Source organism: Balaenoptera ricei, chromosome 20 (genome assembly GCF_028023285.1).
Source record: "Balaenoptera ricei isolate mBalRic1 chromosome 20, mBalRic1.hap2, whole genome shotgun sequence".
NCBI lineage: Eukaryota > Metazoa > Chordata > Mammalia > Artiodactyla > Balaenopteridae > Balaenoptera > Balaenoptera ricei.
The window spans coordinates 58,126,094-58,149,591 of NC_082658.1; the positions used below are offsets into that span (position 1 = coordinate 58,126,094).

General features: G+C 51.5%; 1 protein-coding gene across 1 annotated transcript in view; it reads left to right on the forward strand.

Annotated features, from left to right (window-relative positions):
- The first annotated feature begins 1,932 nt into the window (after positions 1 to 1,932).
- SHISA6 (shisa family member 6) overlaps positions 1,933 to 23,498 on the forward strand; it is a 263,604-nt gene continuing 242,038 nt past the window's right edge. Inside the window, exon 1 of the mRNA XM_059908067.1 lies at positions 1,933 to 2,576. Within this exon, the coding sequence (XP_059764050.1) occupies positions 1,933 to 2,576 (644 nt within the window). The remainder of the gene's footprint in view (positions 2,577 to 23,498) is intronic.

A 23,498-nucleotide genomic window follows, 5' to 3' on the forward strand; every position in this document is an offset into this window, starting at 1 on the left:
GGGAAGAGGGAGGAAATGGAGAGATAGAAGCAAGTGGGGAGCTGCCAGGGGAGTTTGTGAACCTCCCATCCTAGGATCGAGATCTCCCTCGGGTGCCTTGGAATCTGGGTTTCAGCTCCAGCGGATCCATTCCGGATTCTGAGAAGAGGCGTTCCGCCTCTCCTGCATGGGGGATCCTTGATTTGGGTCACACGTGAGACTGAATGGACAGCTTTGGGGACAATCTCTACTGCCCACACACTGATGAACTGTCCCCTGCCTTCAACCTAAGTACCTGGGCACTTGCTCAAAGGGCCAGGACTGTTGGCAGAATTTCGGACGTCGCTTTTTGTTCTCATTTTCCTGCCCCAACTCCACCCCCTCAGGTCAAAGATGAGGATTGTAACTCCCCCTTGGGTGGCCTCATGGCTTTGAAAGTTAGACTCAGGCCTCCTTTCCCAGACCCAAGCAGTAAGCACGCAGGAACGCCCCCTTTCCCCCTCCCCACCCCGCCCCCGCCGCCATCAGCTAAAGCGGAGGAATTTCAGAGCTGAGGCTCCGAGGCTAGGAGACCTTTCGTAACTCTTCCCGAACGCTCTGGGGAAAGTCCCCGGAAAGAGGAGACGAGGTGCTCTCCCGCGCTGGGGCTGCCTGTGTGCTGGGCGCGCAGCAGAGTGCCCAAGGCGGGGAGCGCGTAGGCCCTGCTCGCTGGTAGCCCAGTAACTTCAGAGGAGCCGCTTGACCCCTGGTCTCAGTTTAGGAACCTGTAGCAATGGGCCTGACCGCTTCCCTCCGCTGCGAGCGTCGCCACTAGGGAGAGGCAAAGGCTCGCAGACACCCCAACTCCCGCTCGGGCCGCGCACGCACGGACTGGGGTGGGGCGGGAGCGGCCGCGAGGGCTGGACCGGGCCCGGGCAGGGGGGCCTGGGCCCGCCAAGGGCCGGCTCCCGGGCCCCTGTTCGCCGCGTTGATGAACCGGTGTCCTGGGCTTTGGTGACGCGGAGCTGCGGGCGCCGCGAGCGGGGAGCGGCGAAGAGGAGCCCCCCCTCCCCCGGGCGCCCGGGCGTGGAGACGTGGGCGGCGGTGAGCGGCGCCCCCCTCCGCTCGCCTCCCCTCCCCCGCCGCCCCCGCCGGCCCCGGCCGTCCCCTCCCCGCGCGGCGCTCCCGCGTGTGCGGGTGTCTCCCTCGCTCTTCTCGCACACTCTCCGGCACTCGTGCAGGCGGCTCCCGGCTCGGCCGCTCGCTTCGGCCGCCGCGCTGCCGCCTCTGCAGTCGCAGCCGGGCATGGTGAGTGAGTGAGGTCGGGCGCCGCGCGCTCCCCCGCTCGCCGCCCGACCCCAGGCGCCGCCCGCTCCGTCCCGGGGAGCCGCCGGCGGCGGCGGCGCGGGCGCGCCGCGGGGCTGGCGGCCGGGGAGCGGGCGGCCCGTGCGCCCGGGGCCTCGGGGCCCCGTCTCGGGAGCGGGCTCCGCGCCCCTCCCGGCCCCAGCCTCGCTCCTCGAGGGCTGCGCGCTCCCTCCCCTCCCGCCGCCCGCCGCCCGCCTCCCGGTCGCCCCACCCCGTGACCAGCTCCCCGTCTTGTCCCGCAGGACCCGCCCGGACGGGAGCACGCCGCAGCCGCCGCCGGGAGCCGCGCTTCGCGTCCCGCCTGAGCCGAGCCGCGCCCGGGGCCGCCGCCGCCGCCGGCGGGGGATGGGGCTGCCCGGGAGGTGCGCCGAGCCCGCGGGGGGAGCGCGGAGCCGGCGCGCAGCCTGAGTCCCGGCCGCCCGCGCCGGGCTGGTCCGTGCGCACCGCGCGCCGCCGCCGCCGCCGCCCGCGCCTCGATGGCGCCATCGCTCCGGCGCCGCTGACCGCCCCGCGCCGCCAGCCCGGCCCGCGCGGCCCCCTCGGAGCCCGGCCGGCACGGGGAGCGGCCTGCCGCGGAAGCCTCCTCGCGCCCTCCCGCCCGGCCCCGCCATGGCGCTGCGGCGCCTCCTGCTGCTGCTGCTGCCGCTGCTCTCGCTCCAGCCCCTGGACCTGCTGCCCGGCGCCTGGGGCGCCCGCGGCCGCGCCGCCAACCGGACCCTGAGCGCCGGCGCCGCGGCCGTCGGGGGCCGGCGGCCCGGGGGCGCCCTGGCCCGGGGCGGCCGCGAGCTGAACGGCACCGTCCGGGCGCCCGGTGGCCCGGAGGCGGGGAGCCGGCGGGGGCAGCCCGCGGCGGCGGTGGCGGCGGCGGCCAGCGCGCCCGTCACCTACGAGACGTGCTGGGGCTACTACGACGTGAGCGGCCAGTACGACAAGGAGTTCGAGTGCAACAACAGCGAGAGCGGCTACCTGTACTGCTGCGGCACCTGCTACTACCGCTTCTGCTGCAAGAAGCGCCACGAGAAGCTGGACCAGCGCCAGTGCACCAACTACCAGAGTCCGGTGTGGGTGCAGACGCCCAGCACCAAGGTGGTGTCGCCGGGGCCCGAGAACAAGTACGACCCGGAGAAGGACAAGACCAACTTCACCGTCTACATCACCTGCGGGGTGATCGCCTTCGTCATCGTGGCCGGCGTCTTCGCCAAGGTCTCGTACGACAAGGCCCACCGCCCTCCTCGGGAGATGAACATCCACAGGTGAGCGCGGCCGCCCGGGGCCTGCCCCCAGACTCCCGGCGGCCTCACCCCTCTTTCCAGGCTTCCCTGTCCTCTTGGCTCTTGGCATTCCACACCCCCCCACCCCCCGTGTCTCTGTCTCTGTCTCTCTCTCGACTCTTTTAAGTCAACTGAGGACCCCTTGCCTCTCTCACAGGCGATACATCGGAGCCTTCTGTGCCCTCTTTTCCATTTCTTCAGAACCGGGAACGCATGCTTTGGTTGGTAGGGGGATTTACAGGGCAAAGTAGGGAGTGGTGGAGTCCGTGAGTTTGCGTCTAAGAATTGTCCACATTCCGTAACCCTGGGTAGGGGTCCAGGGTGCAGTTTTCAAGGCAGGTGGGCGCCTCGGTGCAGGCTCTTACTGCATTCGGTTTTCTGAGTCAAACGAGAGCGTCATCTTGGATGTAGGAGATTGAACGATGTTGGAATCTTACTGAAAAGAGTGTGAACTGAGTATTCCCGTGTGTTGGAGATGCGGGTGATACGGAAAAGAAGCCTCCTGGGGTGAGAAGGAATGCAGATCTAACCATTCCATCTTGACCAAGGGCATATGGTGTCTATTCATCACATCCTGCCGAGTGGGATGCTTTGCCTTCCTGCTGAGACTGGAGGACTTGTTCTTTTAAACCCTGTGGGCAGAACTCTCTGAGTTAACACTTCTTGCTGTGTTCAACCCGGTGGGTATCTTTCACTGTTTCCATAGGGAGGCAGTGGGGGCTGCCTCCCACCGAAACTTAACGCCAAGAGCTTGAAATATGGTTGTGCAGGGTTCCACCCTGACTGCCTCCCTCCCACCCCGCCCTCTAGCTCCCCGAGCGCCCCTTGGGAACGGGAAACCAGCCTCTCTTTACAACTCTGTTAATGATGCGCCCAGGGGGTGCAAACTCAGCCCTGCTTCCAGTGCCCTCGTGCTGATGAACGGCTGGAGGTGGTTCAACAGTCTTTCAAGGAACAAACCCTGCCCCGGGACATGCCTCCATCTCTGGCACATGGTGTGGGCACTGCCCTAGTAATTGGGACCACCCCACACTGCCCAGACCGGTTTCTCTGAGTTTGCCCGGCGGGCCCGCACCCGGAGCCGTACAGCTTTAGGTCATCTTTGCACTCTGCCTCTTAACCTTTTGGGCCTGAAAACCTTGCCCCGCTGCTGCGGACATTAGTCACCTGTACCTTGATGAAGAGAGAGAAAGGCAGATAGAAATTTCTGGGCGTGATTTCTTTCCCCCCCTGGATACTGTGGGTGTTGAGAAAAGATGATACTCTGGCGGATTTTGAGTCAAATCCACAAAGTGTGGGTACTTTCATGTTGACAAACTCGGGTGTTGGAATTGGGTGCTTCTGAGAGGAGATGGGTTTATCAGCCTCACTCGTTAACCCTGAAGTACCACTGCCTTCATCCCACCCCCATCTTATCTCTCAGGGAGTAAGTCTGTGGCTGGTTGGTCCTGGAAAATGATGGAGGAATCGTGGCACATGGTTTGTGGTCAGTGCTGGCTCTTAAAAGCAGAGGGTCGGTGGGATGGAGAGAGCAAAATCAGGACAAGACGCTCCCTCCTTTGGGTTTTGTCTGGCAAAGAATTCTCTCTCTTGGCTCCCCTTCCTGAAGCAGATGTGCCTGGTTCTTATGCCTCTGCCTCTGCCTCTGGTCCCCTCGGTTGTTCACCTTCCCCTTCTTCTATGCTTCTGGCCTCTCATCACACTTTCCATTCTGGCCGGGACCTCCTGCCAGTGGATTCCCACGAAGTTTTCTTTGGGTTTCTCTCTTCCCCGAGACGTTCTTCTCTGCACCCTTGGGGAGACCTGCCCCCTGCCCTGCCCTCCACCTCCTGCTGAATTTATTCATCATCACCTGGGAGGATGCTGATGGCCTTTGGATGCTGGCGTTGGCCTGCGTTCTTTGGGCTTTGACCTTGGAGATGTCACTGTCCCCCCACCATGCTGACTCCCCAACCCACTCCAAACTAGGGCGACTAGTGTGTGTGTGTATAGGTGTGCGGCTCAATGGTGATGCCGTGGGGGCAGTTTCTCTCCGAGGTTGGGAAAGAGAGGTAGCCATGGGAAGGGCGATGCATTTCAGCCCTCAGACCATTATGTAAATGTGGGCTGTTTCTCAAATTCACCTCCTGATTTTATTCAGTTCACAGCACCTCTTCCAGCAGCTGCAGTCTCGCCTGTTCAGTGCTTGGGAAGCCATCATGTTGATGCTTGTTAGGCAGGGGACAGAACCTGTCTCCGTGTTTGGGAGGGGGGTGGGAGAGAGGACAGAGCACGAGCGGTGCATCTAGGACACTCCCTGAATGACCTTGGGCAGGTCAGGGGAACGTTTTTCCATTCTGGATAACTCAGGCACGAAGGCGTCCCACCCCAACCTCTCCCTTCCCAGGCGTGTCGGGGTGAGTGTGCACATTTGCAGGAGCTGCCCACCGACTCCCGGGCGTGCATGAGTGGTTCCACCACGCTCCCACTTTGCTCAGGCCTCAGAGGTCGTCGCTTGCTGTTTCAGGGAGTTTGGGGTGCAGATTGCCTTGTTGGGGACCTGGGGTAGGGAAAAGGAGAGAACGATGGAGAAAGAGATAAATATTCACACCATAATGGGTCCTCCCTGAGGAAAGTGAAGGAGGAGGAATGTATACTCTTCAGAGGTCCACAGAAGAGGTGGGATATGTGCTGGGTTCCGTACTCCTTGAAATAGTTCAGCAAAGGCATTTCCTTTCTGGAAAGGCAAAGAGTATTTTACCGATTCCGGCGTGTGAGCCTCTGTGAAGATGGTGGTTGGGCAAGCGGGTTGAGCGGGAGGGATGTTTGTGGGAGTGTTAGAAGGGTGAAAAGGAAGATGTTGCCTTAGGACCAGCCATCTGCCTCCTCTGCTCCCCTTAGGGCGGGCCTTCTTCTTCCCTCTCCAGCCCCCGCAGGGAGGAAGATTTAGTCTTTTCCAGAAGTGATTAGACCTTGCCATCTGTGTGAGAAGTCCCCCCCCCCCCGCCCCCGCCCCACCACGTGTCTCTGGGGCAACCATCGCCTCGCACACCAGAGCACGTGAGCACAGACTCCCAGCTGGACCTCAGGGAGGGGAAAGAGGTGGCCGCAGGGACCAAAGGCGCAGCCGAGTTCTGGATCTGGAGAGCCCTGGACATCAGGTGCCCACCTTTCCCACCCAGAACCCCATTTCCCACCAGGATCTTGGCCTCACCTAGCCCTTCTTTCCACCTGCCCGGGCTGAGGCTGAAGCTGCCGGCCCGCAGGCGTCCGCCCATCTCAGTGTTTCACGAGTGGCTTCTGGGATGCTTCCCTGGGGCTGTCTCTTCAGTGAGGGGCTGCCATGGCTTCCAAGGGCAGGGGCTCTGCCCGGGACACGGGCCTCAGAGGCGGGCTCCCTGGTGACATTCGGTTCCAAACCAGCCGTCCCACATTCCAGCCCGTTCCTTCCTCCTCACCCCGTGTTCGTTCATTAGAGTCTTGGAGATGAGAATCATTCTGAGGGAGGAACTGTGTTGCTTGTTAAAAAGAAGGCTAATTAACAGATAGGTCAGGAAGCTACAAGGATGCCGTAGGTGCAGTTGGTGAGGCCAGAGGTGCCTGCGGTCCTCCCACCGCCTGCACAGGGATGAAGGGATGGAGGAATTTAAGGTGGGGATGGGTGTGGAGAAGTACTCAGGGCTGAGGAACGAAAAACCTGTTATGAGGGAAAAGGAAGCATATTAGGAGGCGACCCTGGTAGCTATCCAAAGGGGCCTTCATCTTCGGGTTCCTCTGCTTATTTCTAGAAACATCAAGGGAACACTGTGTCCTACCTTTTCTTCCTCCAGAAATTAATTACAAACCCAAAGAGCTCTGTTTTGTCCTCACAGACCACATAATTGCAGTAGCGGGACCACTCTGCCGGCTGATTTAGTGAGTTCTCTTCCTAGGTTCCTAGGCAATGAATTGTCAAATCACGCCAAACACTCCATTTTTTGAAGCACGGTGGGCTCACTATAATGAATTGATCTAAACTGAGAGTCAACTTGTTTTTTGTTTTTTTTTTTAACTTCAAAGATAGCAGTTGTTGGGAAAGAAAAAGAAAGCATCTTGCCTTGGGCTGAAGGTCTTAGCCTTGCATGTTTTCCATTTTCTTTGAGTAAAAAAAAAAAAAAATGCGTGAAGGGAAAGCAGTGAAATTGTGGAAGAATTTAAGAAGGCTTATGGAGGGAGGGGTTCGGGGAAGGATACCAGGAAGACAGAAAGAAACAAAAATAGTAAAGGGAGGAAGGTAATCAGGTGAGAGAGGTGGGTGGCATTGTGCACATCTGTGCTTGGTTTCCTCCTGACCCCTGCAGCTACGTGCATATGTATTCATTCAACAGATGAGCCCTGCCCACCCGCTGTGGGCAAGGAACATTTCAAATTATAAAATGTAAGCCTGTCGAGTGTATGTTACCTTTGACCCACGAGGCAAAGCAGAGTTCATTCTCCATTGAGCAGGTCAGCCATGCAAAAAGCCCTGCCCTTGGACACTCCTCCCTGGAACGTCGCTTGCTGTCTTCCTGGCCTCTCCCACCTCACCCCAGCCCCAGAAGGCATGCACATCGGTCCCTTTTCCCTGCCCACAACCCTGTCCCACGCCCAGAGCACATTCATTCGGAGGAATCTGCTGCTGAGTTACTAAGACTTGACCCACAGTTCTCTCGGCTGCCACAACACAGGAGGAGAAAAAGTCCAGCGCACTGTTTCCAACCTGTTTTAATGAGAGATCGAGTGAGCGTGCAGTCGATTTCAGATCAGTTGTGCAGGAAGTAGTGATTGAGAGCTGAAAAAGTGAGCTGACCGAAAGAGGTGATCCCAGACAGACACACGCCCTGGGATCCAGAAGAGAAGGGAACTACGCGGAAGGAAGCTTCATCCCCGCAGCTGCCTTGCCGGGTTTTCCAGGGCCTGCCAGGATGGCCCTGAGATCTTCACTCTCTGGCTTCTCGCCGTAGTCAGCCAGAGTCCCCACTGCATGTTAGAAGTAGCACCCAGCCCCTGGCTGCTGGGTGTCACCACTGGCCTTCTCTGCCACCGCCCCCCCCCCCCAAAGTCCTGCACAGTTTATGTTTGAAATTAGGGTGAATTCAAGTGCATGTTGTCTTACAATTCTCAGTACATCCCTTGACAGTATATATCCCGTGGAACCACAGTATTGTGGTTTGAACTTCCTTGTGTATAGACCATCTCAGATTGGTGGCAGGGGAGGGAGCTCTGACGGACTGTATGAGGGCCTAGGTTAAGTTCATTTTAAAAATAGTGTCTGCTGTGATTTTTTTCCCCTCTTTTCTCTACCTTAGGAAACTCCTACCTGTTATTTTTCCCTGAGTCACATTTATGACCCCCCACTTCCAGCATCTTCGTTCTTGGATGTTGCAGATGGGGAAGAGGGCTTGGCGGGAGGGTTTACCAGCAGCCCTTCAGAGGGTCTCAGACCCCTGGGCTTGAGCAGGCTTATTTTACACCCATTCAGGACAGATTGCTAACCTCGTCTTTTTTTTTTTTTTTTTTTTTTTGATCTCTAGAAGTAAAACCAAAATGTTCTGAAAAGGCAGAGTAGTGCTTTCTATTATTTAGTCATCCATTACAGAACGATAGAATTTTTATTGTGGGCAAGTCATTTAACTTAACTCTCTAATTTTGTAAGCCAGGCAGCTGAAGCGCAGGGAGGCCAGATGACAATGCCAAGGGTCCTCAGGGAGGGGGTGAGTGATCTGCAACTATAGAAGCCAGGGTGCCGGTATCCTGGGCCACAGCCTCGTCTTCTTGCCCAGTGGAAATCTATTCTGTTTTACTTTACGTACAAATAACTTTCAGATATTTAGACATGTGAGTGACAGCCTTCTCCCTTCTCTTGCTTCCCTACATTTTTTCAGCCCTTTCTCATTCAATTTTTCCATCCACTAAAATGATTTCTGTTCATCTTCCCTGGTCCTTGGCAGTTTCTCCGAATTCCTTTGGAAAGGGCAATACCCTGATCTAAGTTTATTATTATTATCCTTTAATAAGATTTGAGTAATGCAGCTCATTTGAAGAAGGAAAATATAGCGCGAGCCAAAAACTTGTGAACCAGAGCAGTGGGTCACTGGATAAAACTATGGGCAGAAACCTGTAATGAAAAATATGGGCTGTGAATGCTTTCTCTCTGTCCCAGAGATGGGTGGGGATGCTGAAACCAACCAGATCCGACCTGGTCCAGCCAACCAGAGACCAGAGCCCCCCCCAGGCATCCCGTGGTCCTGAGAGGGAGTGATTTCAGGTTTGTCCTCCAGGATGGCTCCCTACGTATAAGACAGCTCTGTGACCCGCAGACGTACATTGACTGGTGCCCATCCTGCCCTTTCTCAGCTCTGGGCCGAGAGACCGCAGGGCCAGGGTGAATACAAGGTGAGGGCTTCAGAGAAGCTTTGGGGAGGATGGCTAATGAAGCTGGACGTTTGGGTCCCATCATTATGAGAAATTAACGTCTGTGGCATGCAGTTCGGGGCTTTTGCCTGCATTGTGCCCACGTCCTCCTTGGAAAGAACCAGGACATAACTATCCTAATGTGTCATCTTTCTAAGCAGTCACTTTGGGAGGCCACACGCTGATTCTTCTCTGGGAGATATTGCCACGGTTCCTCTCTTGGAGGTGCTTTCAGAGCCCATGCATGCTGTTTTGACTTTTCATGATGGTAGCATATTTTTATCCTCCTAGGGTAGATGTGATTTTTGTAAGCAGCGATGTCATGGGGCTGAGGCCGATGGATGAAATAGGTGCTTGGCTGGTTATTGATCAGAAATGAAGGGTGCCTCCGGTAAGGAGACCTGCTGGCCCAGGGGCTGTGTCAGCTGCCTCCAAAGGCAGGTGCCCAGAGGAGGCGTCCCGGTATTGAATGGCAGCCCGGCATCAGAGCCCCGTGCTCGTGAGGACCACTAGGAAGGAGTCCCTCCCCTCACTGAAAGATAATTACCGACCTTAAGAAAATCAGCTTCATGCTCTCTCAATGTGTCTGGGCAGACAGCGGAGGAGCTGGGAGAGAGGGGAAGAGAAAGGGGTTCAATATGCAGAAAATGGCTCAAATAACTGCCCAGAAAGGGTTAAAAAATGGTCCCACAAAAAAAAAAAAAAAAAAAATGGTCCCACATTTCTGCATGAGAAATGCAACTTGGATTCTTAATTTGATTCTGAGGGTAAAGGGACCCGATTTCTTTGGGATGCGTGCGGCCAGGCTTGGGGTCAGAACCAGGTGCCGGCTGTGCCCTGCCCTCCCTCCTCTCCACTGAATGCCAGCCCCTCTGCAATTTGGCATCCAGACGAGGTCACCACTTGGGCCAGAGAGCCATTGACGAGGCAGAAGCGTTTACAAGCCCAGGAAGATGGGGTTTCCTGTGAGCGTTGCCGCTAGAGTCCTAATGTGCATTTCCTGCGCCTCCCCAGACCCCCCAAAAGTGTGTTCATTCCACGAGGTTGATCACAGACATGGAGCGAGGGTGGGGCAGGCCGAGTTTAAGGGCGGGTGACAAGGGGCCACCAGCTGCAGCAGTTGTGGCCAATTCTTTTTTTTTTTTTTTTTTTTTTAATTCACTAGTTTTCTTTTTTTTTTTTTAAAGGAATTCCTTTATTTTTATTATTTATGTATTTATTAATTATTTACTTTTGGCTGTGTTGGGTCTTCGTTTCTTTGCTAGGGCTGTCTCCAGTTGCGGCAAGTGGGGGCCACTCTTCATCGCGGTGCACGGGCCTCTCACTATCACGGCCTCTCTTGTTGCGGAGCACAGGCTCCAGACGCGCAGGCTCAGTAGTTGTGGCGCACGGGCCTAGTTGCTCCGCGGCATGTGGGATCTTCCCAGACCAGGGCTCGAACCCGTGTCCCCTGCATTAGCAGGCAGATTCTCAACCACTGCGCCACCAGGGAAGCCCTGTGGCCAATTCTTATTCCACTTTGGTGCTGGGGAAGCAGCGGCTGTGCTTCTGTAGCTGGGGCGGGATTCCTTCTTCTCAGTAAGAGTTAGTGGGTGGTGAGGGGCTGGGGCCGAGCCTCTGACCCTGCCCGCCCCCTAACAGTCACTCTCGAGCACTCTGGGAGGAGTCCTGCTCTGCTGCTGGGCGCCCCCCTCCTCTGCTCAGGCGTCAGGAAGGGGGGAACTCAGTCTCCCAGGAGCTTACAGGACCCCGTCACCCATCACTCCAGGAAGCTGGTGTTGAAGACCTGAGATCTCAGATGAGGACTCAAGGTCACATGGGTGAAGCAGGGCGGGGAACCGGGAAACACTCAGAAGAGCCTCCCTTCTCCGGGGCTCCCTCTGAACCCGGCATCCTGCCTTATCCCACTGCATCCTTCCACCACCCTGGGTCTGGTGGCCATTTAACAGATGACAGAATCAACTCAGAGAGGCTTAGTAACTTGCCCAGGGTCACACAGCTAGTCCATGGTTGGTCTCTATCTCCTTTGGGGGCCAACAAGGCAGTTGGCTCTCACCTTCCTGAATGTAAACGGGTCAGTGATACTCAGACTACTTGAGAAAGCAAAGACCCACACGCTCGTGCCCTGGGACGAGTTATCGCTGTAAGGGGCTGGCGGTGAGTGACCTACGGGCCAGGGTACCTCAGTGCCGGGCTGGTGGCCTCACTTGCATTGCACGCAGGGCACACAGGCGCCCAGGGCAGTGAAAGGGCTCCTGTTCAAGAATGGATTATGTTGGTGGAGGTCTGTGAAGACAATACAAAGAAGACGTAAAGAATAAAAACAAACGAACAAAACCACATGGGTTTTAATTGAAAAAAACCCTTAAAACAACTCCTCCCCCCCACCCCCCCCACCCTGGCAAACCTTTAGAGTATTGCAAGGACCCCAGGGCAATTCTGCAGGAGTCCTGGCTCCTGAGAGTAATGGGGCACTAGAGAAAAGAAGGGGTTTGGGGGCGAGAGGATGGACCTCGGGCCATGCCCAGTTTTAATTATGGAGAGACGGATGGCTCACAACAGCCCCATTTATCACAGCCCCCCCGCTCCGCCCCGTTTATAACCTCAAGCCCAGTGCGTGCGAGACCCGGGATTCCGGCCAGCTCACTCCTGCTTCTCTGCTCTTTACCGGCTGGCCTGAATTCTCCGAGCCCTGCTTCCTCATTCCTCAATCTTTCCCCGCGTTTCTCTGCTCCTCGGGCCCTCAAGCCCTCTGTCTTGAAAAGCCTGTGAAAGGGAAGGAGCCCTGTGTTTTGCTCTCCAGCTCCAGCTGTTGCGGCTGGTGGTGGTGGTCACGGTCACGGCCACGGTGGTGGTCCCTGGCGGGGCTCACGCCCCGGGGTCTGCAGCTCCAGTGCAGGGGTCCCTGACCGTCGGATCGAGGCGGGTGTGGGAACGTGGCGGTCCTGAGCATTGTTTTCAGCCCCACCCCGGTCAGAGGGGCGGGAGAACCCTTGTCCAGAGCCGCTGTCCCCATCTCGGGACCTGTGGAGGCTGGGTTCCAGCCGGGCTCTGTGTGACTACGAGCTTGGCCCTGTTCCCTCGTGTTTGGGAGACGAGTCGCTGCTTTCTGCAGGCTTCACAAGCACTCTCGTTCTTCCTCGCTTTTTTGGCATGTGGTCTCGTGTACTGTTCCCATTAGCTCCGGCATTAAAGTCTCATTACTTAGGACATCTGTCCTCTGGACAGAGTCGCAGTTTCCTGAGCCAAATGTCGTCTTCTGGGAAGGATGCTTCACACCCAGACAGGCAACCCTTCCCTCTTCCTCCATCCTGCAGCTCCAGCGAGGAGGGATTGGATCCCTGAGAATGCGTGCTGGGGCGAGGAGAAGCAGGAGCGTGTCCAGAATCCATCCATCCCCCCGCTTCTGAGGTCCTGGGATACAGACGCCTGCCGTCATCCAGGGGCACGGAGGGGGCTGAACCCCACAATAGCAAAGAAGTTGTTGCCAGGAGGGCTCTTCTCCTCCAGCCCTCGGATCGGCCTCGGATCCTATTAGTAGGGACTCTGGCCTCAGTCACCCCGATGTCTGGGCAGCTGGGGGTGGGCTCGTGTTAACCCATCTCCTGAAATGACCAGGCACGAGGCCCAGCCCAAGTGCTGAGGCTGCTCCAGAACTTTCGGAAGAATCTGGTTTCCAGCCTCCCTCTTGGACCCCCTCTGACTCTTTACTGCATCCTGAGAAATTTGCCTGAGCTTTTCCAGGAATGCTATCCCGGTGGCTCCGAAGGCTCTTCGTGCAGTGAGAAATCACGCAGCTTTTCTGTTCTCAGGTCCTCAGCAGCCAGCTTCGTACCCACTCTGAGCATTTGCGAAGAGAACCTGGCTTTTAGCGGAGGATCTGTGGCTTCTCTCTCTCTCTCTCTCTTCAGTCACATCATTAAAATGTTTCTTTTTGTTCCTTTCGGTGTCTTTGTCCGCTGCTGCCTCTTTCTCCATCTGTCCTTCTTTTGATTCCTCTTCTGTTGAGTTTTTTCCTTTCCTGGCTTCCTCCCTTTCTCCTTCTTGAACTTGTCCTGCTGTAACTTCATTAAACTGCATCAATTCAGACTCTGCTAATTCAAAATTTATCCAAATTGGACCTCAGCAAAGTTGCTTTTCTTTTCTGTCTCTGATAAAAAGCTGTGATGAACAGATTAATAGCTCAGACAAGACTGCAGAGTTTGTTCAGGGCGCATCCGCCAGGCAGAAAGACAGACTGTTTTCAAGCAGGCTCTTCTGTAGACAATTGGCATGCTAATTACAAATCATTCTTATCTGTTCAATAAAGTAGCTCTCCAAAGATCAAAGTTTTTTTTTAGCCTAGTTTGTAATCCTGCAGTGGCCCAGGAAGCAGTAAAAATGCATTTCCTTTAAAGCATTTTATAATTTCCTTGTCTGTTTTATTGACTGGGATTAGCCTGCCCCCATGTCTGCTGAATTTGGTGACGCTTGCCTGTAGGCCGCTTCGAATTCCCTCTTGAATTTCCTCTGGGGGCTCCCGCTTATTTCCCCTCTTCTTGTTTCTTGTTTCTTTTTTGTATTTCCCTGAGTTTCTGGAATCCAGAAACTCTCTCGCTTTTGGCTTTGAGATTTCTGTGATGGATGATGCCACCACCCAGGGCGCCCCTTATTCCATCTTGCCGCAGGGTGACCAGATGGGCACAAGAGGTTAGGGTCCTGAAGGCAGACTTAGGACGTCTGGTGCTCTTTCTGGGGGATAAGAGGACAGAGATCTCTGTCTTTCCTACCTCCGTTCTTTCCCTATTGCCTGTTCCTGCATCGCTGTCCCAACACCACTGTAGGACAAGATAGGATGTACTTAGATGCACCCTTATGGAAGAGGACATGGACCTCCCTTCCTTTGCCTGCTTTTGTGGCCCTCGAGGGACCCCTAGCAAAGCCCCCTTTCCCTCACTCTTGGAGGTCGTCATCCATCTTTCCCTGCCTTGGAGCCCCTCTGGCCTGTTGGCCCTGCTGTGGGTTGGGGGCTATCAAGTTGTGGAGGTGTGTTCATCTCCGGCCCATTCTGATCTCTGCACACCTGGGAAATTCGGGAACGCAGAGTCTACATCTGTCCTTTGAGATGCAACAGCCCTGGGGTGCAGAAGAAAACGCATTTTCCTCCAACATTCCATTCACATAAGAATGCTGTCTCCACGTGGCCTCACGGGAATGCTTGTCTTTAGCATCTGAAACTCATAGACTCTCTTGGGTGAAAGGGGCTGATGAGGTGCTTTCATGCCTCTCCCGCTGGGCGCCAGCTGCATCTAGAGCTGGGGCTCCCCCTCCCCCTGGAGGTGGTGCATTCTATTGTTAGGACGCAATTCCAGTTAATTCTCATGGGAAGCCAATATTGACTTCCCTGGCATGAGGTCTGCCCACCTGGGCAACCCCACCCTTGTGTACCCCACCCTTTCAATAGTGGCATTGAGGAGAAGGTACTTGAACTTGGAAATGACAATGATGTTTATAATTTTTTTAATAGAGGACAAAAAAGAAATTGAAGAAAGAAAAGAAAGAAAAAGGGAGGTAGGAAGAAGGAAGAAAAAAAAATAACGGAGTCTTTTGCAGAAAATGTTGCCCCGGCCCATTTGACCCATTTGCCCTTTTAATACCCCAACAGGATCCTGATTTGTTTTGCTCATGATGTGAATCCTGTGCTTTTTTTCTCGAAGTTTCCTTGCTTGGTAGCGGAAGCACGATTTGTGATGGCCTCATAGGAAAGAACAAATAGACACTCTCTTTGCACTTGGCTTGCAGAGTCCAAGTTCAGGGTTTAGCAAAAGCTGGTGTGTGACCAGATGCATTTCTGACCTTAGGCCTGAGTGGAAAGTATGGGATGTAGGTGGTCCCTTCCAGGATGACCCGTAGCCACAGCCGTGCCATGTGGCTCCCTCGCCACACCAGGAGTTTTGCCATCTGGCATTGTTGAGTCAGCCCGCCAAGACTCCCCTCTTGCACCTGTACGCATGGACTTTCGTTGTGGTTCTGTTGGCTGAGCCTCTAGACACGGGGAGGCTGTATTTGGATTGATTTATTAATCGAATGTTTAGTGCTTACGAGGTGCCAGGTTCTGTTCTAAGTGCTCTACAAATATGAACTCATTTAATCCTCATAATAACCCTAAGAGGTAGACGTTATTTTTGGCCTTATTATTTTGGCCTTATTTTTTTCAACAAGGACACAGAACCACAGGACACTTAAGTAGCTGCCTAACGATCACCAGTATCCTGAGTGGCCGGAATTCTGACCCAGGTACTGTGGCTCCAGAATCCCTGTGTTTAGCCAGTGGGCAATACCGCCTTCATTTTGCCTCTCCTATAGATTTACGTCTGTGTTTATAGCAAATCAGGAAAATGACACCAAGGGTATCAACAGTAAGAGCAGCGGTAGGTGCATTTATTAACTCATCTATCTCCTGGCTGCCCAAGTGACCCTGCTAACAAGTCTCGGTAGCAGTTTTGTTCTCCCAGGTCCAGACGGTAGCTGGCCTTGACACATCCAGATCTTTGATTCATGCTCAAACAGTCCAGATATTTCTGAAAAAGTCTAGGCTTGGTGTAGATGCTACCGAATTTCCCAGGCCTGGGTACATTTTCACATGATTCACGAGGCAAGGAGTGGCGTGTGTGGAGGAGAGGCCGTTAGGGATGAATTGGGGTCCCAGGGGATGCACGTCGACCCTGTACCTAGCTGCGGTGCGTCATCGAGGGACGGCTCCAGGTCAGGCGCTCATTGGGATGCAATGACTTGCCTTGCCGGCCTGAAAAACAAAGCAGGCAGGCCGAGCTTTCCCTTGCTAAGTTCGGCTGTGTTTATTGGCCATGATGAATTCCGATTGTGCCGGGGACAACTCAGACCTGCAGAACGGCTGGGTGCAGATGCACAAACATTGTTATCACAACAAAGGAGATTCTCCCCATCCATTCGGAGCCTCTGTGTATGTGGAGAGCGGTCTTGTGCACACACAAAGCCGGCAGCTGTGTTTTTCAAGTGGACTGTAAGAGAACCAGAAAAAAGGAGAACTAAATTAAGCCATTCTCCTCGGTCCGTGTTTATTAAAAATATATTCACTTCAGTTGTCCGGAGTGCATGTTTCAGAGAAGAAAAGCACCCCGACTGCCCAGTAGATAAGGATGAGGCTGAGGGTAAAGAGGCCTCTAGCTGTTCCCAGAGTGGCAGAGTCGAGTAAAAGCTCAGTCATCCGGGACTCTCATAACCAGAATATTTTATTTAACCGGAGTAGGATGTCTACACTCTACTTTTAGGAGAAATACCACAGAAGTAGCTGTCAGAATCTTCCATGGTTCATTCTCCAGTTTTTATAGGATTCCATTTCCTAGATTGTCTACAGTTTATTGAGTTTTCTCTGTGAAGAGAACTAAAGATTAGGTTGGTGGCCCTCTCATGGAAGAACTTTGCTTTTTTTTTTTTTTTTTAAGTAATTATATTCAGTATATGCTACTTAATTAGGCAGGAATGCTTTTAGAAAATTCTTCAAAAACAAGAGTGTTCTCATTAGTCCTTAGGAATAGAAACATTAACCAGAATAGTTTGTTCATGGAATGGTTCATCTGTTTGGCCTTCTATCGTACCCATCCAACAGCATAAATTTGTTTCCTGCTGCTTCCGAAAAGAGAAGGGTCCTGACTAGGGGGTCTTAACTATGCAGCTTGCCTTGCTCTTGGCACAGAAAAACTTACTGAACACTGGCTGAACTGATTTCCTCCCTTCCGTGGCATTTATGTGGCTCTCAGATCCAGAGACATGGCAGAGGCAGAAGGCTGGTTTCCATTTGTTCCACTTCAGTGAGCAGAGATATTCATGGTATCTTCATGGACAGCATGTTAATTGAGCTCAAAAAGACTTATCAATAAACTAGGGTTCCTAGCTTCCCCACTTAATTTGGGGGGAACCTAAGTTTTACCCCCTGCTCTATGAGTGAAGATGGGGACAAAACAATTCCAAGTTTTTATCTGGCACTCTTGTGCCACATTTGTTTTCAAACTTGGAAGCTCCATGAAGTCCAGGGACTGCTGAATGGAGGGTAAGAACTTGGTAGAGTAGGGCTCTGGCTCTTACTCTGGCCTCATGCAGAGCAGGAGTCTAATGAAGTATATTGGTGTTCTACTCAGAATTTCATTTGATGGAAGGTTGCCTGCTAAAACAATGTAAAAACTTTCATAGCTGTTGGTGGTCATGACTCACTAAGGTGAATAGAAATGGGCAGTTGGGTGACCACTGAGTTCTGTCTGGGTAGATTTTTCTACTAAAGATTGAACATGCTCTGTTATCTCCTGTTCAGAGACCACTGCAGGAACACAGTAGGTGAAAAAATAAATGTGATTAAGTGGATGGAGGATTGGAAGGAAAGATGGATGGATGGATGGATGGGGTGTTGGATAGATGGATGGATGGATGGATGGGGTGTTGGAGAGATGGATAGATTAATGGATGGATGAATAAATGGATGGATGGATGGATGGATGGATGGACAAACGGGTGAATGGATAATTCAGTGGTATAAAGTCAGCCTCTGTAGTGTAACCTACTTATGTTTGAAATCTGGATTTACCGCTTACCAGCTCTGACCTCAGACAAGATATCTAACCTCTCAAAGTCTTAGTTTTCTCATCAGTAAAATATGGCTACTGATAGCACCTACTATATAGGATCATTTTGAGGATTATATAAGATAATGCATAAAAGAGTTTAGTACTCTGTTTGGCACATAGTAGTGGCTCAATAAATTATAGCCCTTAATTTCCCCTAGCTGGCAAGACTATGAAGCAAAGTTATAACCAAGGTTTTGTTTATTTTTCTCATGTTAAGGGAATCATTTGCCATTTTAAGAAAGATTTCATGTCTTGAATACAGGTGGCAACACATCAAAGTGTTGACCAGGCTTGGTCCCTACAGGAATTGCAATAACTCAACACTTACGGAAATTCAAACACACTTTAATTCCTTGGGACCACTGACAACATTAACCAAGGTGTTAAGCGAATAAATAATTGGTCTTGACCTGAACCACTCATTGACTAATTGTTTCTCCACGCCCTAATATTAACTGGCGTTTGCTAAATTAGCAGACCCAGCTGGAGAGACTGAGAGGACTCGTTCAAGCTGACAGTCCCTAGGAAAGTGAGGTGTGTATAAAAGGCAGCCCCACTGAGCAGGACGTCAGGACTCCAGCCAGAAGCCCTGGGTTGGAATTTTGGTTCCATCGTGTTCTCGTCCTAGAATTAGTCTGAGCCTCAGTTTCGTGTTTAAAATTGGGATAACCGTAGCTGCAGAGGTCCCAGGTTTAGTAGGGCCGCCACGCCGGACAAGGCAGGTGAAGCCCTTAGAACCTGTTCAGTGCTATCCATATGTAAGATGGGATCTCAGTTTTGCAGATGGTTAATATACAAGCAACGAGTCCTGAAGAACGCAAAAATTTCCTGGCTGGAGTGATCAGAATGACTGTTTTCCCTGTTCAGATTTGCTGCCCAATTAATTAACTCTCCCCTGCTCGCCACACACCCACGAAAGCCAAGGAATCCATGTGCAGCGAACCAAGGCAATTAGGTAGATAATTCAGGCAAAAAGCATTCCTTTGTTTCCTGTATCCAGATATTGCAGCAAAGTGGCTCTGGGGGAGGGGGAGATTGGGGGATTGGGATGAGCAAGACAAAGAACCAGATTCTTCAAGTTCTTAAATTAGACCTCTGTAGTGGGCACGAGGTGGGGGGGCGCGGGGCTGCCCTTGGCTGGGAACCAGCCTCACTCTTCACTGGCCCGTCTCTGTCTCTCACCCCCAGATGCTCTTTCCCTGGGAAAGTCTCTCTCTGATCCCATCTCCCCATCGCTCACCTTCTGAATCTCATTCTTTCTCTGAGTTTCTCTGTGTCCCATTTTCTCTCTGGCTCTGTCTGCCTGTCTATCTGTGACCCTCTGATTCTGTCTCCCCCCGACTCTTGTCTCATTGTCTGTATCTCTCTTTACTGTATCATCTCTGCATCTCTCCCTCGGCCTCTCTCTGGCTCTGAGTCTCTGACTCCCTTCCCATCGGTTTGGCTCCCTTTCTGTCCATCTCTTCCCTCCCCTTGTTTCCTTTCCCTCTCCTTCTGTCTCCACCTCTGTCCCTCTGTCGCTCCCTTTCTCTCGGTTTGTCACTGCCTGTCCCTCTCTCTCCCCCCACTTCCGACCCCTAAGGGGTCTCTGTCCCTTTCTTTGACCCCGAGAGCTGCAGCCATTCTCTCACAAAATCTGCTTTCCGCTTCCTCAATGACCAATTTTCTTTCCTACGGTGAGAAAGTAGCTCAGGCCTTAACCCATTTCCTCCGGCGTCTCCAAATTAATTAGGTGAGACCGGGATCGCACATTTCAGAATTAGAATAATACCTATCCAGCACCCTGGAGAGAAGGGGATGGAAGGTGGAGAGGAATGGGAGCGAGGAGGGAGGTCACCGAGCTGAGGGGCTGAGGGAAGGGTGTGTGAGCTGAAAGAGGGGGGCCCAGCACCATCTGGGAACGAGGGCCACCTTTCTGGCTGCCGGAGGGCACTGGGAAAAGGGGGCTCTCGGAGGATGGTGCTCAGGAGGCCAGGATCACACCCCTGGCTACTGTCCTCCTCGTTGGGACCACACAGGGCAGGGTCCCTGCCCCCAGCTAGCCTGAATCTTCAGCACATCCATCCCCTTTGGCTGTGCAGCCCAGCTCAGCCCTGCCAACGGGGCACTTGGAGAGGGTACCATGCAAGTCATTACCTTTAGGAGGAGACAGCTTGGCCGTAACACAGGTAAAACTCATTCACCAGCAGCAAGCCAGAGACGAGCAGAGATGCTCTGGGAAGCCTGACAGTCTCCAAAGAGGTGTCTTCCCTCTTACATCTCATCCCGCAGGGCCTGCATCCTGCAGGGCTTCTCAGGAGATGGGCGCCGAGAGTCCCCTTCTCCCAGGCCCCCCCATCGTGGGAGTGCTGATCTCAGTGTGAAAATCTCTTCTCTGCTGGGTCCTCCTTGGCCAATAAGCCTGGAGCGAATCTGCTGTGAGTTTGCCATTTACACTGTCCATATGGACAAAAGGGATGAAAGCCCTACAAGGATGGGACAAGGATGATCTTCACTCCTTTCTCTGTTTTTCTTTTTTTTTCTTTTAAATTAATTTTTATTGAAGTATAGTTGATTTACAATGTTGTGTTAGTTTCTACTCTACAGCAAAGTGAATCAGTTATACCTATACATATATCCCCTCTTTTCCTTCCCATTTAGGTCACCACAGAGCATAGAGTTCCCGGTGCTATACAGTAGGTTCTCATTAGTTATCTAATTTTACTCATAACATCAGTAGTGTATATATGTCAATCCCGGTCTCCCAATTCCTCCCACCACCACTTCCCCCTTGGTATCCATACGTTTGATCTCCACGTCTGCGTCTCTATTTCTGCTCTGCAAATAAGATCATCTATACCATTTTTCTAGATTTCACATATATGCGTTAATATATGATATTTGTTTTTCTCTTTCTGACTTACTTCACTGTGTATGGCAGTCTCTAGGTCCATCCGCATCCCTACAAATGATCCAACTTCGTTCCTTTCTATGGCTGAGTAATATTCCATTGTATATATGTGCCACATCTTCTTTATCCATTCCTCTGTTGATGGACATTTAGGTTGCTTCCATGTCCTGGCTATTGTAAATAGTCCTGCAATGAACATTGGGGTGCATGTGTCCTTTCTGAATTATATTTTTCTCTGGGTATATGCTCGGGAGTGAGATTGCTGGATCATATGGTAGTTCTATTTTTAGTTTTTTAAGGAACCTCCATACTGTTCTCCATAGTGGCTGCACCAATTTACATTCCCACCAACAGTGTAGGAGGGTTCCCTTTTCTCCACACCCTCTCCAGCATTTATTGTTTGTGGATTTTTTGATGATGGCCATTCTGACCAGTGTGAGGTCATACCTCATTGTAGTTTTGAATTGCATTTCTCTAATAATCAGTGATGTTGAGCATCTTTTCACGTGTTTGTTGGCCATCCTTTCTCTCTTTGAATAATGGCTGAGCAATGTGCCAAGACCCGGGTATACACTTGATGGCCCAGACACCCAAGATCTCCTGACTTCAGATGTTCATCTCGGTGTCTCTAGCCCTAGTTGTCCCAGAGCCCAGCCTAGTGTCCGACCTTGGTACACATCTCTGGAACTAGATTGCACTGAACATTAATCAAAGACCCACTTCACATAGTGCTGTGTAGATGCAGATCTGAGTTTCTCAACCTCGCCACTATCGGCATTTGGGTGGGATAATTCTGTGCTGTAGGGGGCTGTCCTGTGCACTGTAGGATGTTTAGCAGCACCCCTGGCCTCTACCCACCAGTTGCCAATAGCACTTCCCTCCCCAGTTGTGTGACAACCAAAAATGTCTCCAGCCATTGTCAACTGTCCCCTGAGGGGCAAAATCATTGTCGTCGATGTAGATTTAGTCCTGACCTTCCAAAAGGTCTTAACCACATGACTCCGTTTTCTTTCGTAGATACCTGAGAGGTCTTTGTAAGAACGTGAGAGGCAAGAAAAAGAATATAAGCTTTCTTTTTGTAATATCAGCTTTATCGAGCTATGAGTCACCTACCATAAAATTCATCCTTAAATTTTAAATTGTCCAATTCAGTGATTTTTATACATTCACAGAGTTGTCCAACTATCACCGCTAGCTGATTTTAGAACTTTTTTATCATCCCCAAGAGAAAACCTGTACCTATTAGCCATCATTCTTCATTTGCTCCTCCCCCAGCCCCTGATAACCGCCAATCTACTTTCTGTTGCTGTGGATCTGCCTAATCTGGATATTTTATATACATAGAATCATAACATGTGGTCTTTCATGACTGGATTCTTTCACTTAGCATGTTGTTTCCAAGGTCCATTCATGTTGTAGCACATATCAGAACATCATTGCTTTTTTAAGGCTAAATAATAATACATTGTGTGAATACGCTACATTTTGTTTTTCCATTCTTCAGTTGATGGACATTTGGGTTATTTCCAGCTTTTTGGCTGTTGTTAATAATGATGCTATGGAGAATTCCCTGGCAGTCCAGTGGTTAGGACTCAGCGCTTTCACTCCTCGGGCTCCGGGTTCAATCCCTGGTCGGCGACCTAGGATCCTGCAAGCCATGCAGTGTGAGCAAAAAATAAAATAAAATAAAAAATAGAAATAAAACATTTCATTGATTATTATAATAAATAAATAAAATAAAATACGCACAAACCAACTTGAATGGGCCTCTGTGAAAAAAAGATAATGCTGCTATGAACTTTCATATACAAGTTTTGTGTAGGCATATGTTTTCATTTCTGTTGGGCATATACCTAGGAGTATTTTAATTGCTAGGCCGTATAGTAACTCTGTTTAATATTTTGAGGAACTGCCAGACTGTTTACCAAAGGGTCTGCACCGTTTCACCTTCCCACCAGTAGTTTATAAAAGCTCCAATTTCTCCACGTCCTTGCCAACATTTGGTATTTTCTTTTTGGTTGTAGCTATCCTGGTGGGTGTAAAGGGTTATCTCATTGTGTTTTCGATTTATATTTTCCTGATGACTAGTGATGTTGAGCTACTTTTCACGTATACCTTTTCTGGAGAAATGTCTGATTATATCTTGTCCATTTTTAAATTGGGTTGTTTGTTTTTTATTGTTGAATTGTAAGAGTTCTTTATATATTCTGGATGCAAATCTCTTAGCAGAAATATGATTTGCAAATATTTTCTCCCATTCTGTGGGTGTCTTTCATTTTCTTCATGCTGCTCTGATGCAGAAATGTTTTTAGTTTTGATGAAGCCTAGTTTACCTGTTTTTTTCTTTCATTCCTTGTGCTTTTGGTGTCATATCTAAGAAACCATTGCCAAATCCGAGGTCAGAAAGATTTACTTCTCAATTTTCTTCTAAGAGTTTATAGTTTTAGCTCTAAATATTTAGGTCTATGATCCATTTTGAGTTAATTGTTATATATAGTGTGAGGTAAGGGTCCAACTTTATTCTTTTGCATGTGGATATCCATTTGTTGAAGAAACTTCTTCCCCCATGATCATGACACCCTTGTTAAAAATCAGTTGAACATAGACGTATGGGTTTATTTCTGGACTCTTCAATTTGATTCCATTGGTCTGTATTTCTGTTATAACTTTTTTATTTATTTTTATTTATTTTTATTTTTTATTTTTGGCTGCGTTGGGTCTTTGTTGTGGTGCGCGGGCTTCTCACGGCAGTGGATTCTCTTGTTGCGGAGCATGGGCTCTAGGCACGTGGGCTTCAGTAGTTATGGCTTGCATGCTCTAGAGCACAGACTCAGTAGTTGTGACTCATGGGCTTCGTTGCTCCGCGGCATGTGGGATCTTCCCGAATACCCTGAATCAGCAGGCGGATTCTTAACCACTGTGCCACCAGGGAAGCCCTCTGTTATAACTTTTAAGTCACTGTTTCCT